The 13,306-nt window shown below is 43.1% G+C and overlaps 1 protein-coding gene across 1 annotated transcript; it reads left to right on the top strand.

The window, feature by feature from the left end:
• Nucleotides 1–1,879: 1,879 nt before the first annotated feature.
• On the top strand, nucleotides 1,880–4,159 carry TACSTD2 (tumor associated calcium signal transducer 2). The gene is made up of 2 exons (XM_074151820.1): nucleotides 1,880–1,956; nucleotides 3,175–4,159. Exons 1-2 carry the CDS (start codon nucleotides 1,880–1,882, stop codon nucleotides 4,157–4,159), a joined length of 1,062 nt encoding a protein of 353 aa, XP_074007921.1.
• Nucleotides 4,160–13,306: the final 9,147 nt, after the last annotated feature.

The following is a 13,306-nucleotide window of genomic DNA, read 5'->3' as shown; positions in this document are numbered from 1 at the left end:
GGGATCAATAACCCGGTGCTTCAACTGAGTGTGACACCGCTAGAGGGGGCTTTGTCACCGCTGATCCAAAAAGGCTTGAAGTAAGATTAAAACTCTTCTTACTCGCGCATGTAAACTTCTGGCTGGTGACGGCATGTTATGGGCAGTAGCCGGGTACCTGGGCACAGATTTGTTTCTTTCCTTTGTTCTTACAAACCCTCTGCTTTAGTCTCCTTCGGGAAATGATCCCGTAGTACTGTGTGGCAGGGATGCTGGGATGGCAGATCCGTATTTTCCACGTGGTTTTCATAGAGTCCTGGCTGTAGGGTCACTACAGTACCATAATGGGTTTGTTTTCATGGGTAACTCTAGTGAAATCTGAAGGAGATCACCAGCTCACCTTTCAAACAACTAGACGTTACCCAAATTTGATACAAGTGTGTTGGTTGTAGCTCAGTCTCTGCCAACAGCAGGAGCCAGGTGAACTCTTTCCTGCTGTGCCAGCAGAGAATTGGCTCTGCTGGGCATCACTGAGCAGTGAGGACAGTGTTGTGTTGGGGAAAGGGACACGTGGAGGTGTAGAGAGCACCTCAGCGTGGCAGAGCACTGCACCCCGGCCTCTGCAAGGAGAAGGAGAGGTGCTGTGCCGCTGCCAGCCCCGCCGAGGGACATTGGGGTGCGGGCAGGGTGACTTCATCCGGCCCCACGGAGCCGGCGCTTGGGAAGGAGCCGGTTGTTCACATCCCAGTGAACACCGTAACCATATTTGATACCAAACAAAGTATTTAATGGCCTAGATAAAAGCATTCTGGTTGTTTAATTGGAAATGTCTTGCTGGTTTACATAGACCTAGTGCCCTATTTTTATGAGATTTAGAATTGTGCCGAGAAATTGTTTCCATGGAAGCAGAGATCACTAAAGAAATAACCCACTCCATGTTTCCTACAGGATTATTCCTTTTACAGCCTGCTGTTCTAAATAATTAACTCTTGTAGTACCATTACAGCTTAGCATAGATTAAAGGAAATAATAGTCTTTTTTGGTTTTAGTGTCATAGATATATATATGTATATGTATACAGATATTTGGAAAGAACTTTATCTCTAAAATAAGTCTGTTCTGTCCTTATTTACAGAGGGGGAAGGCCACTAGTGCAAAAAAGTCAATGGAAAAGTGCACTTTTTTTGGCAACTTAGCAGCTCCCTCAAGGAAACTTGAAATTATTCCCTCTTTGCCCTTCTCTTGCTGCTGTTCTACACTTTTTGCTTGGTGATGGGTATATTCTGAAACCATCGTTGTGCTTCTGGCAACCTTTGAGGGAAGAGACAATGCAGATTTTAATTAAGGTAACAGTAATGAGGATCCTCCTCCAGTAGGGAAAACACCATCTCCATCAGTTACCTGTGGTTCTTCTTCCATATGTTACTTTTGACAAACCAGTTAATTTTTCTCCACTGTGTCTGTAAAACCTGTCAAATGATAGAATCATAGAATGGTTAGAGTTGGGAGGGACCTTAAAGATCATTGAGTTCCAACCCCCTGCCCTGGGCAGGGACACCTCCCACTAGACCAGGTTGCTCAAAGCCCCATCCAGCCTGGCCTTGAACCCCTCCAGGGATGGGGCAGCCACAGCTTCTCTGGGCAACCTGTTCCAGTGTCTCACCACCCTCACAGGAAAGAATTTCTTCCCGATATCTCATCTAAATCTCCCCTCTTTCAGTTTAAAACCATTCCCCCTTGTCCTATTGCTATACTTCTGGAGAAAGAGTCCCTCTCCAGCTGTCCTGTAGGCCCCCTTCAAATACTGGAAGGCTGCTATAATGATAATATGAGGTTGAGTCCCAGCATGAATGTCTGGAAATACACAATTACCGAAAAGTCCTGTTACCTGCCCGTCCATATGGGGCTTTCTGAGCACAAGGGCAGCTCTCGGCCGTATAGAAATTGCCATCGCTTCACCGAAGCCGGTTGTGGGCTGTAAGTTGACAGCAGTTGAGGCTTTGTCCTCCAGAGAGAAGAAAAACAAAATCTACTCTCTCTCTGAAGTTCATAATGTGAAATAAAATAAAGACAAGATATGGGTGTGTAGGTGACAGTTGAATGGATTTTGACTTTGAAGGAGGGATGTGAAATTTAAAAAAAAAAAAGTAGATTGCTATAGGCAAATGAATGACTTAGAAATTAAAAGTGGGAAAACAGATACTAAACTGGTTATCAAATTATCATCAATATGACAACTTGAAATACGTAGCAATTTCAATAATAATTTTAACTGTAGATACCAATTATTTTCTGAGAAAGGTAACTGCTGTTATTTTTATCTGAAGGAAGGGGAAACGGAGAGCTGTGATAATGATCTATAAAGGAGCCAGGAATAATGTGAAGAACTCGCCTATCTTTGCTCCCTCAAGTAGCGTGTGTTTCTGTGGCTTATTTAGAAATAGGCCTTGCTGCAAAATTCAACTCCAGATTGTGCCCTTCTCTAGTGGCAGAGGGTATTTACATCTGGAGTATTTAATTTTAAACTGATCCTGTGTTATAAATACTCACTGGAAGCCACGGATGCAAACGGGAAGTGATCCCGCTGTTCCCACAGATGGAAACCATCGCTCCGTGTGGCCCAGGCTGCATTGATTTGAAGCGGGACAGGCCCCCAGGAAAGCAGCAGCACAGGTAGAAGGAGCTGACGTATACGCTGTCCTGTGGTCCTTACTGGTCCCAGAATAATGATTTATGCACTCCCGTGCCGTGTCAGAAGGAGAGCAGCCATCAAACTGATGAACTGTGGCTCCTCGTGAGCCGGCAGCTACTTCAGGGCTCTGTTGCAGCAGCCACAAACGTGTATTTGCATAGTCCATAAAAAGCCTAAAGAAGGACAAGGGCGAGCTGCTGGTGCTTTAGTCCAGGAGGGAAGCCCAGGGTAGGATCTGTGCTTCAGGTTGGATTTTGTCTCTTCCCTGCTGTTTCCTCCTCAAGGAAGAGGGACTGGGGGCAGCTGGAGGAGGGCACTGGTGCCACTCCCTGAGAAGAACCAGCTGAAAGTGCAGCTTGTGGAATTCTCTAGGATTTGAGTACTAGATGCCAGTTGTTTTGGAAGGAGAACCTGTTTGGTGGGTCTGATTTCAATCTCGATAAAGGGAGCAGCACATCAGTGTGTAGAAACGAGTAGACTCCATGAGTGGATTAAAGCTTCAGCTATCGCCTGCCGTCACCTGGGACTCCATCCACGCTTTTCACCTGCAACACGGAGCTTCTCCTGGGGGTTTGGCTGGGTTTGATTCTGGCGGTGGCTTCAGCAGAGCAGAACAACTGTACCTGGGCGACCAACAAGTGGACAGTCTGTGCCCAGGACGGCCCTGGGAACTGCACCTGCACGCTGGTAGGTTCAAATCGCAGGGTAGACTGTTTCGCGCTGACCTCAAAATGCTTGCTGATGAAGGCAGAAATGATCCCCCTGCAGGAGAAGCGCTTCTGGGGCCATCCCCATGGGCGGGTGAATAAGAATGGCATTTACAATCCAGACTGCGAGGACAGCGGTGCCTTCAAAGCCCAGCTGTGCAATCAAACCGATACGTGCTGGTGTGTGAACACGGCTGGAGTCAGAAGAACCGACAAGGGTGACAAAAGCCTGAGCTGCGGCGAACTGGTTAGAACGAGCTATATCTACATTGAAATGAAGCACAAAAAAAGCTCCAGCGCCTTCAATGTTTCCGACGTAGCAAACGCCCTGAGAGATCTGTTTGAGAGCCGATACAAACTGCACCCCAAGTTCATCACAGCTGTGAAGTACAATTCCCCGCGTATCCAGATCCGCCTGAACCAACAGCTCTCCGAGAAATCTAGGTGTGACGTAGATATAGCTGATGTCGCCTATTACTTTGAAAAAGATGTGAAAGATGACTCCGTGTTTCATTCCAACAGAACATTAACCATCTCTGTCATTGGAGATGCTCTGCATATTCAAAAAATAAGGATTTATTATGTTGATGAAAAGCCACCAGAGTTTTGCGTGAAACAACTGGCTGCCGGCATTAGTGCCGTGGTGACGGTGGTGACACTGACTGCTGGCCTTGGCATCGCTGTGCTGCTTGTCCTGAGGTGGCTGCGGACGAGAAAATATGAGAAAGTTGAGATTAATGAAATGGGTGAAATAAGAACACCGAGCTTACAGCTGCCCTGATCTGGAAAAAAAAAAAAACCCAAAGAAAGGCATCCGAGAAAAGAAAGGCAACAACAGGAAGGGGAAAAAAAAAGGGACACAAAATACAAATAGTAAACAGATTCCGGGGATGGATTTGGAGAGGGTTTTTTTTCCTTTTTAGAGGAAATTATACAGTGATTGCTCTGAATTACTCTAGTTTAGTAAGAATGACATTTTGGGGTATAAACTGATTTGTGAGTCAGTCACCTAGATGTTTCAAATGAGTCCCAATTTCGAGGCAAAGAAAACAGCCACAGCCGTCCGTTCAGCATAACGTGGAAGGCTTTCACTCGTGCTGCGGGCCCGCTTCAGCCCGCTGAGATAATCTTTGAGTGGGTCTGGGTGTAATTGGGTTATACAGCTGCTTTTCTGTCAGTAAAGACTTTATTTTTTAAAATGTGGGTTGGTTGGTTGGTTTTAAGTTGCTGGAACGTTTTTTATCAACAAATAATTTTGGAAATATTACTAAATAACTGAATAAGGTTGTGATAAGATACTCTATAGCACCAGAGGCTTTTATGGATGGTCATTTGTTACGAAATGTTGCTGCGGTCCCTTCCAGGGACCCTCTTCACTCTTCCAGGAGCGGAGATCCCGAGTTTCCCAGTTTGTATTCCGGCAGCACCGTGAGCTACTCCTGCTTGTGCTCTTTCACAAGGGCCTGACATTCCCTGTCAGCAAAGATCCCTTGATCCCGCTGCGAGTGTGGGTTAACCTTGGGGTTCTGCCCAAATTCACGCTCTGGTAACAGCTTTCTGTCTACCCAAGTTCCCCTTGTAATTTTGATGGGAGGAGGTGTTTTTCAGCGTTGTGCAGCTTCACAGAAGTACTACACAATGCTTCAGGACAAGCTGAAAAAGAGCTTTATTGTAGTAGAGCTGCAGGGGGAATTTAAGAGCAGAGTGTAATTACTGGGGCTGGAATTTGGCCAAGACACTAGAACTGGACTTCTTCGCGACCTATTCATCTGCCGGAGGTCACATCCACCATGAAGGACATTTTAAAGAAAATAATTCTAGTTGTTAAATGTTGAAATGTTGGCAGTTATAGTCTCTGTACGGTGTTTGCGTGTCTTGAAGTCCCATCAGTCTAATCTGCTTACATGCAAAACAAGACCGCAACACATAGACACAGCTCTTTTATTTTGTTAATTACCAGTTTGTAATTCTAATAACAGTCAGTAATGAGCTACTTCTAGGGCAAACTATTAAATATGCGTCTCTGATTCTACTGAATGGAGAGGATACCAGGAATAAAGCGAAGATGCTTTGATTCTGTTTCTGCCTTTGTTTGTATCGAAGGGGAAGAGACTTGCTGGCTGGGGGCGGCGTGAGGGGGTTGTTTAATATTTTTTAGCTCAATATCCACCATCTCCATTTAATCTCATTCTTGTTCACTTACCTGCTGGAAAAACCGGGGCTTTGGATACACTGGATGGGGTGGATGCATCAAATTTCCCCAAAATTAGATTTTAATGCAATTGCAGCAGTATTAATGCGCTCAAAAACTTCTGGAGAAGGGTCTAAAATTTATTGTGTGCCTTACAGCAACATGGCCAAGGTGGTGTTTTTCAGTCGAGTATATACATTAGCACTGATAGAAGATGAAGTGAGAATTTAATAGGTAGGCTGAATTTTCCCAAGTCATAGGAGAATTCAGAACTTAGCCTAACTCCACAGAATTTTGCAAGTAAGCTTTTATGAAATGGATTAAATTAAAAACCTAGAGCTGAGTAGCCCTTCAGCGCTGAAGAAATGAAAATGCTTAACCACTGTCCTAACTTACGCAGAGTTGATAAAAGCTTTGTGCTTGAGAGGTTGGTGCTGTCCTTTCATCAGAGAAGATCACGAGATGTGCCATCTTTTCTGGAGATCCGCTGTTGTGGCTTTCAACATTTTTTAAAAATCTCTGCATTTTTCTCATTTCTGTCATAAGAAAAAAAAAATCAAGGTGAATGATGAGATTTTGGATTAAAATAGAATATAAACATGTAGACGTATTTTGATTAGGAGAGGCAAAAGTGACTAATTGTTGAAAAAAAATCTTAACAGGTAACAGTTTCAGCATTTCTTTGGCTTCCACTTTTCTTTTAAGCAGCAGAGATTGAGAAGAGAGGCTGTTGTGGTGCCGTTTATATTTTTATTAATCATTAAAGGATTGCCCCATCAAAATCCTGTGTTGTGGTCAGTTATTTCCTTGCTAGTCCTCAAGCACCAGTAGCCTGCGTGCTGCGAGGAGACTGGGAATGCACTAGGGTCATTTAATAGGAGTGGTAAGGTATGTGTCTGCAATTAATCAAAGGAGCAGGAAGATTAATTGCAGCGCAGAGCTCAGAGAACCTCTCTTTTGGATTAGAGCATCCTACTTGAATAAAGCTGTGTAAAGCTACTGGAGGAACTGGACTTTAATAAACCGAAGATACCCATTGCTTCTGCTAAGTACTCATTTCTCTCCTGCTGCTCCAGTCATACCGCCTCTCGGGCTATATATTAATATCTTTTTTGCACATGGTAAATCAAGTATTGTACCGTAACACTCCACGATGTTCAGCTTGTTTGACTTTCTGTCCACTGCTGTTCTCACTAAAAAAGAGAAAATGAGCTCCTCATCAACTTTAAATTTTGAAAAATTAAAATGCTTTTTTATTATTCATTCTAATTTAGACATTTCTACTTATCCCTTTCCTGATTACATCATCCTGGTTTAGTGGTGTGTTTGTTCGTTGGATTTAGGTAATTAGGCTTTCTCCTGTGCAGTGGGATCTGTGGGTACAGCCAGTGTGGTGATGGTGGGTTTCTGCTGTAGTCGGCACTGACTGACAGCTTTTAAGTAGTGCCCTGAACAACATGATTAACATCAATCTCGTATCGGTTTCCACAGGGTCTGCTCAGTCACAAATGTATTCAGGGGAATGTTTTGTTTTGAAATGCTGTTTTAATACTCTGCGTATAAAAGTATACATATTTATGCATCTGTCTATGGGCAGATACAGAAATAAGCCCGTAGCTGGTATGAAAGTGTGCCTTTGTGCTATCACCCACCTGTATTAGATAAGAGCGGCTACGCTTGCTTTAACCATGGTAGAGCTGTCTGTTGTCTAAATTCTGTTCTGCAATTCCAATCTGAAGGGCTGCCTTAGAAAGCTCAAAATAACCACTGGCAAAGAAAAGTAAACCCCTGTCTCTGTGCTATGACTCTGAAGAGGATGGTGCTGCCCTTCCCATCCAGCGCTACAACCTTTGTGCCGCTGCACAAAGTGGGTTTGGGCCTTTGCTTTTAACTTTTACTTAAAACTTTTTTAACAGCTCAAGATGTGAGGCAAGTGCCAGAAGCGGTGCCAGCACTGGAGCAAGGAAAGGAAAGATAAGGATTCATGGAAGGATTAAAACCCTCTTAAACTCTGTTCCCTCTATTCCCCCTGGTAAAACCCACGCCTGCTTATATATGCAAGTATGTATTCTCCAAGGCATGGACACAAAATCCCTGCATTAGTTTGCAAATGACTGGTGTGTGTACACACACGGCTGTTCCTACACCTGTACTTAAAGACACACACGACTGTTCATGTCAGAGCAGGCAAGCCCGGGGGACAGCTTTGTGGCAGCAGCTCCTATGTTGCATTCAGCCAGCCTGCAGCTGCCTCTAACCCTTATCAGTGGTAAAATAACCCAAACCTGCTGCTGATTTGGAACAACAAAGAATCCTCTCCTTGTCCCATCTTCCCCTGATTAAGAATAATCTCTTTATGGATGTTTAGACTGGGATTATGACCAGATTAGGTTAACGATGTGAAACAAAATGCCTGCCACATAAACACCCCCAACCCCTCCCTCCTTGTTTAGATGGTAAAACACCAGCAGGTCTGTGACATTGAGCACTTAATGACAACTAGAGACAAGAATCCCTCAATAGTCCTTAAAATGTTTAAAACTCAGGGAATCACCTTGGGAAAAATAGACCAATTCCTATCGCTTGTAAATCAAAACCACTTTTTCAGTGAACAGTTAAAGAAGTAAAAAATTGGCCCTTCCTCCACCTTCTCCTTAATTGGACCAGTTAATGCTATTAAGTTGATAGTCTTCCTCACGCAGGTATAATTATCCTTTCCAAAGCATTTCCACTGATTTGCCTCAGGGTTTTAAGTACTGCAATTACCTCTTTTTTTTTTTTTTTTTAAATGCTAAAATTAATCTTAAGTCATTACAATTACTATCAGAGCAGGAAAAAATCAACTTCCAGAACTTTTACAATTATTATTCAGCAATTCTAACAAAATCCCTTGTACCGGGATTTATCTAGTTAAAATTTCATATACGCCAGGGCAGCCTGAAGAGATTCACATCTCATTTTCATGACGATCCCTATTCTCCGAGGGATAACACTCTTACAGTCCCACTCCAGCAGAAATCAAGCGCCACAGAAACAATTAGGGAGATTTTGTATTATCTAAATGAAAGACTGAATGAGAAAGCATTTCTAATTTTCCACTGAGATTTTTACATGTGGGCCCAACACTTTTATCTTTTTCAGCTTTTTTGTTTGGTTTTTTTTTTTTTTTTTTTTTTTAAATAAACCTCTGTCCTTGTAAGGCTTGAAATGAGAAATCTCAGCATTTTTGCTAGTCTGGTTGCACTCAGAAAAAAGAAGTGGAACTTACTAAGAAAGTAACTGGTTGCGGCTGTGCTGTAGCCAGGGCACTCTGCAGCGCAGACACACTCATTTTTAGCACAGGGCTGTTGAGTTCTCCTTTTTTTCTTCCCATCTTCATGTGCTCTTTTCTATTGTTGGAAATAAGATTGCTTTATAATTGTCTCAGTTCTGCTGAAGGACTTCAAGCAAAATCCCTCCAGTATAGAAAGTTAATTAGTGCTCCCTTTTTTCAGTCCCTCCAAATAAATTTTGCATTTTAGAAAGCTAGAAGAATAATTCTGTGGTATTTTCTGTTTTCACTGGTGGTTTCATGCAGGTCAGCTGCTTTAAAAGCAGTTTACAAAGTATGTGCAAGAATTAGAAGTTAGGAGAATAAAAAGTAAAATTAATAATAAATAAAAATAAAAAAATTCTTAAGTGATAGATTCTCAATTTCTGCCAGTTTCGCAACTACTTAGCAGTACAAAATGCTGGAGTTCATTTTCATTACTTCGTCTTAAGGTCCTCAAAATCAGTAGTTCCTAAAATGTATTTAATCTGAATGTTTGTACATGTGGTTCCTTAACTCCCAGTACCTTGTCTGTATTTATCTCAACCCAGAGAAGAAGAAAAATAGCTAATGCACTTAATTCTGGGCTGACGAGCATCCATAGGTTATTACCTATTAACAAATTCTTAAATAGCATCTACTAACTGATATGTCAGTGGGGCAAGGGAGAATTAGCACACAGTACAATACACTCAGTGGATCAAGACAGGATATTCTAGTGAACAAGATTTAGAAAAATCTTGATATTTATGAAAAGTGTTGCCCAGTCTTTTAAGCACATGTGAACTCCTGGGATTTCAAATGGCCAAATCCAATTTCCGACTTGCAGAGGGCTGATGGAGTGCATTGTTTCTCTCAAGTTTTTAGCCCAATACTAATGAGCAAAAGCGAATTACACTGAAACTTGAATGACAAGAAGTATCAATTAATACTCAGTTTTCGCTTGGGTTTATATAAAAGCCAAATATTTTATAATGAGGTTTTCATTTGAAGATGAAGACTGTACATTTTAACTGACAACTTTTTAATTGTGGTGATCAAAATTGGTAGCAGGGAGACTGTTTCCACCTGAATATACAGAAAAATATTTTCTTTTATTTTTACAGCTGAAATGTTTTTCACTACTTTTATTGGATTCGTCATTTGCTTGCATGAATAATTTCATACAAAAATAATTTCATACAAAATCTTATTCGGTTCAGTACGACTACTTACATGGAGATAAACAAATACGAATGGACTACACAGGAAAATTCTATCTTTTAAAGTATTAATTGCTTAATTGTACTAAGGACTACTGCACGGTGTATTTGTATTTGTACAGTTTATGGGGAGAGCAAAAGCTTTGATGATAAGCTTGTATCTAGTCAGTCAAGGGGGTTTGATATTAAGTGGTTTCCTCCACAGCAACTTGAGGCAAAGATCTGGGGACAGGAGATGATAAATGACCCTGTGAGCTCCATCCTACCACGAACAGAGTTCACAGGTGTTTCGTATGCATTTCATCTCTAAGAAAAAAAAAAAAAAAGACAGATGTGAAAATGCTTCATGATCCAAACTCACTCTATAGGTCAGTCTTTCAGCAATGAAATTCAGTGCCACGCTGAGGTTCATCAGAAAACCTATACATCACTTATGACCTCTAAGTGGGTCTTATGCAGTCTTAAGGCAGGAAAGCTTGCCTTCTGCCCTTCTTCAGAAATGTGAATTACAGTCTTTTTTCGAAGAAGAGAGGAGGCTAGAAAGCAAAATCTCAGCTACAAAACGAGTCTTAACCTATCTCTCTAAAGCACAGAACTTTCTTATTTCCTCAGAAGAAAAAAGATCTATGTGTATATATTCATTAAAAATCCAGAGAAGCCCTGGTATAAATGACTAGTTAGAATGGTTTTTTTAACTGTATGTTTATTTAGAGAAAAAACACCACTTTATAACTATCCAATTGCTCAACTGTTTACCAGATTTTCATATAGAGAGACATTTAGTGTTGATATCTGACAGAGAGGTCCTGTAATTACCTGTGCTGTATTTGTTGCTTTGAAGCTTTATTTGGAAGTAATGCTGCTTGGGGAGATTTTAGAAGTGCAGAACATAGAACACAATTTTTAGCCCCATCCTCACACACTCAAAACATCCTTTGAGTTTAACAGGAATTTAGGCGAGTCAGGAATGCAGAAACAGCTCCTATACTCTCTATGCAGAGAGTGTTAAATAATGCAACTGGAGAAACAAATAACAGTAAAAAGAAATATGCAAAGAAAAAAAAAGCCATTTTCAGCAGACTTGAAATAAAGTGGAGAATTTGTGAGGTGAAGGAATGGCATTTGCTCCATGGGAGAAAAGGTAGAAAGCCTCTATGCTTGGCTTAGGAACGGAGAATTCTAGGTAAAGAAGGCAAGAAAAGCAGGCAAATACAAGTCTAAGAAACAAATGACATTAAGCATCAGGAGACATCCATAAAAGCTTCCATCTCAGCTCTTCATTTCTTCACAGCTGGGACACACACAGGCCTGAGGTTGGACAAAGTGCTTTTCTGCTGCTACAGCTCGGCTGGTTTTGTGACTGGAGCTGATAGTCACAAAAATCAATGCTGTGCTAATTGACTTCAAGGTTTTACTCCTCGTGCCTCTTATGATAATGGAAGCTGGGCACCCTTAAAGGAATTGTATCTACTGAAAACAGACTTTCTACCTGCCACTACGTAAGGTCTCTTCTCTGGACTCCAAGATCTGGGTCAGTATGTATTTTCCTTGGCATCAGAGCTTAAGAACTGTCACAGGAGAAAACCTCTGTAATAAAAAGGGATGGACGAGTGAGTACCTCAGCAAACACTGAACAATACTTGTCTGTGCTCATACACAAAGTATGTGGCTGCTGAAGGCAAAGATCTGTGTTTCTTTACCTTTTACAATGAGAGGGCCTTTGTTTACATGCAAAGCCCCAGGGCTCGCATGAAGCCTGGGCGGCCCTGTCATTGCCACACATCCCAGCCTCATCCTTTCATGCAGCAAATATAACCTGTTTTTCACATCACATCATTTAAGATGTATTTCTTTGTTATGGTTTGAGGAACCCACAACAATTTATTGCCATATAGACAATTATTCTATCACCCGATGACCCCTCCCAACCCAGGAAGGGGAATCAGGAAAAAAACACAGAAAACTTAAGAGTTGAAATATAAACAGGTTTAATAGAACAAAACTAAGTATTTAACATTAATAATACTAAAAAAACAATATTGATACCAATACCAATATAAAATATACAAGAATTATACTCAGCCAAGTACATCAGCAGGAAGCTGTGCACTCCCAGGAGTGCTCTATGGCTTTGGGAGGAAGGGAAGGGCTCAGGGGTCCGGGCACCACGGCAAGGAGTTCTCAGGATGGCAGCCATCAAGGGAGAGAGACAACCCCTCAGCAAACTTTCTAATTTATATTGAATGTGACGTTCATGGTATGAAATAATCCTATTGGCAGCTTGGATCAAGTGCTCAGGTCTCACTCCTTCTCATCCCTGCACTTGGCAAGGCTTGAAAACACTAAGAACTTGAATTCCACATACCACAGCTGGCTATAAAGTATTTTCACAAATTCAGATACTCGAGACTTCTAAAAGTGCACTAAATGAGACTTTACTGAAAAGTAAAATGGCTGAAAATTAGTCCCACATCACTCAAACCAGGCCATTCTGTCAGCTAGATGAGTAGGCCAAAAGTTACGTATCGGGTTAGCAGCTTTCCATTTTCTCGGATTTGGGAAAAGCCAAACATCACGTCCCCACCTACCACTGTTGCAGCAGAACCGACTGCTTCCTTCCACAGGAGTATCACCAGCACCTGGAGACTTCAGGTCTCCAAAACCAGCAAGCAAGCCCAATGCATAAAGCCCATGAGCTCTGAAAGCTGAAGGTCTGGCTTGGGACCTCTTAACAGCCAGGCCCAGGGACAATCAAGGCCAAGCCCTGCTGTGAGGTGAGGCAGCGCAACACTGAGATCTCACAGCAGCACCGTGGGGAAAACCGACACAGGAGAAGGGACGGCAGAAACGTAGCTCTACGCCTCCCGAACGAAGGGACGGCCCCGCTCGCCTCCCCCCACAGTCGGGCCGCCGCCGCCCTGACTGACACAAAATGGCGGCCGCGGCCGCCCCAGCCACCTCCCCCATCCCGCGCGCCGGGGCTCGAGGCGGCGGGCGGGGCCACCGCAGGGCGGGAGCCGCCGCCTGAGGAACGGGGCGCGCGCGGCGGTGGGGCTGCCGCTGGGGCGGCGCCGGCACCGTCCCGTCCTCTCTCGGCCCGGTACCGGCGGCGGGTCCGCGTCGGCCTGGTCTGACTCCTCCTCCTTCTCCGCCGCCGCCGCCTCCCGGCGTGGTGAGTAGGGGAGCCCGGCGGAGGAGGAGATCCCAAGGACGTCCAGCTGTGAG

Source organism: Numenius arquata, chromosome 8 (genome assembly GCF_964106895.1).
Source record: "Numenius arquata chromosome 8, bNumArq3.hap1.1, whole genome shotgun sequence".
NCBI classification, from domain to species: domain Eukaryota; kingdom Metazoa; phylum Chordata; class Aves; order Charadriiformes; family Scolopacidae; genus Numenius; species Numenius arquata.
This window is presented reverse-complemented; position numbering and strand designations above follow the sequence as displayed.